Source organism: Eimeria mitis, genomic scaffold (assembly GCF_000499745.2).
Source record: "Eimeria mitis Houghton genomic scaffold, Emh_scaff1286, whole genome shotgun sequence".
Classification (NCBI taxonomy): domain Eukaryota; phylum Apicomplexa; class Conoidasida; order Eucoccidiorida; family Eimeriidae; genus Eimeria; species Eimeria mitis.
The window spans coordinates 2663-3841 of record NW_013568593.1 but is presented as its reverse complement, the minus strand read 5'-3'; the positions used below and the strand labels follow the sequence as shown (position 1 = coordinate 3841).

Sequence of the window (1179 nt, the reverse complement as noted above, 5' to 3'; positions counted from 1 at the left end):
TTCATTTACTTAGTCAATGTATGACGAACTAGGGTTTAGGGTTTAGGGTTTAGGGTTTACGAACTGTATATTCCACCAGTAAAGCACGCAATTCATTAATTTATTCATTTTACTCATTTCAATAAAGGGTCTGGCTGTTGCTGACGGCCTGGATGAAGGAAACCTTGGCAACGTGTATTATGTGCATCTAGGGTTTAGGGTTTAGGGTTTAGGGTTTCGGATGTTGTAGTCACCTGAAAGGTGTAACTGAAAACAGCATCAAGGTTCTGAACAATAGCAATCGTCGCAGCAGATTCAGTTTCCAGCGCAGTGATGAGGCAGAGCTGTGCCCCCAAGCCCAGACAGGGCAACACTGCAGAAACCCAGCCAAGCCCAGCCAAGCAAACCACGAGGGTTTACGGTGTAAGGATTCAAGTTTCAGAACATCTAAAGCATAATATAAAAATGATGCAATACACCTTATGCTGTGCTACCCCGATACGCCTGGGAACTCAGTACGGGAGAGGGAGAGGCCCCTAATGCAGGGTACCAATTGCGAACCAGCAGGCTGCTGTGCACTCCTTGCAACAAACAACAGCAGCAAGAAGCAGAAGCAGCGAGAAGCAGCAGCTGCGAGAAGGAGCAGCAGCCAGAGGCAGCAGCAGCCAAAAGCAACAGCAGGTGGATGGCGTTTGCGCCTATAAGGAAAGGGGTTTGTTTACCTGACAGTGCAGCCCACTGAGTGGGCTCGAGCTCCCTAAAGAAGCTCATCTGAAATGGTGATAGGATAAGAACGAGAGGCAAGAATGAGAGAAGGCCGAAAAACATCATCAACAAAATTGAAAGAATTGGGGGCCCCCGTTTGGCTACGTGTCGTCCCAGCACAAACGAAACTCCGTCTGCAGAGCACACACACACACCTGAAAGTCCACAGGCTGGTTGTTTTAAACCCTAAACCCCAAACCCTAAACCCTTTCTCTTCTTGTTATTTCAACCCATAGACCTCCATACACTGACACACCCTACCACGAAACCCAACAACCAATGCATTCAAGGCCGATATCCCTTTATGTGGTTTGCTATGAACCGCCACTTGTTGGATTGAGGGTTGCGGAGTGGGATTGAGGGTTAGGGTTTAGGGTTTAGGGTTTAGGGTTTTAGGGTTTTAGGGTTTTCGGGTTTACGCAGAAAAGCGCCAAT

At 47.8% G+C, this 1179-nt stretch overlaps 1 protein-coding gene across 1 annotated transcript in view; it reads right to left on the bottom strand.

Annotated features, from left to right (window-relative positions):
- EMH_0033760 (uncharacterized protein) overlaps positions 1 to 1179 on the bottom strand; it is a gene marked incomplete at both ends in the record, with an annotated part of 5412 nt that overhangs the window by 3913 nt on the left and 320 nt on the right. Inside the window, 2 exons of the mRNA XM_013494787.1 lie at positions 234 to 352; positions 702 to 878. Coding sequence (XP_013350241.1) covers positions 234 to 352; positions 702 to 878 — 296 coding nt within the window. The remainder of the gene's footprint in view (positions 1 to 233; positions 353 to 701; positions 879 to 1179) is intronic.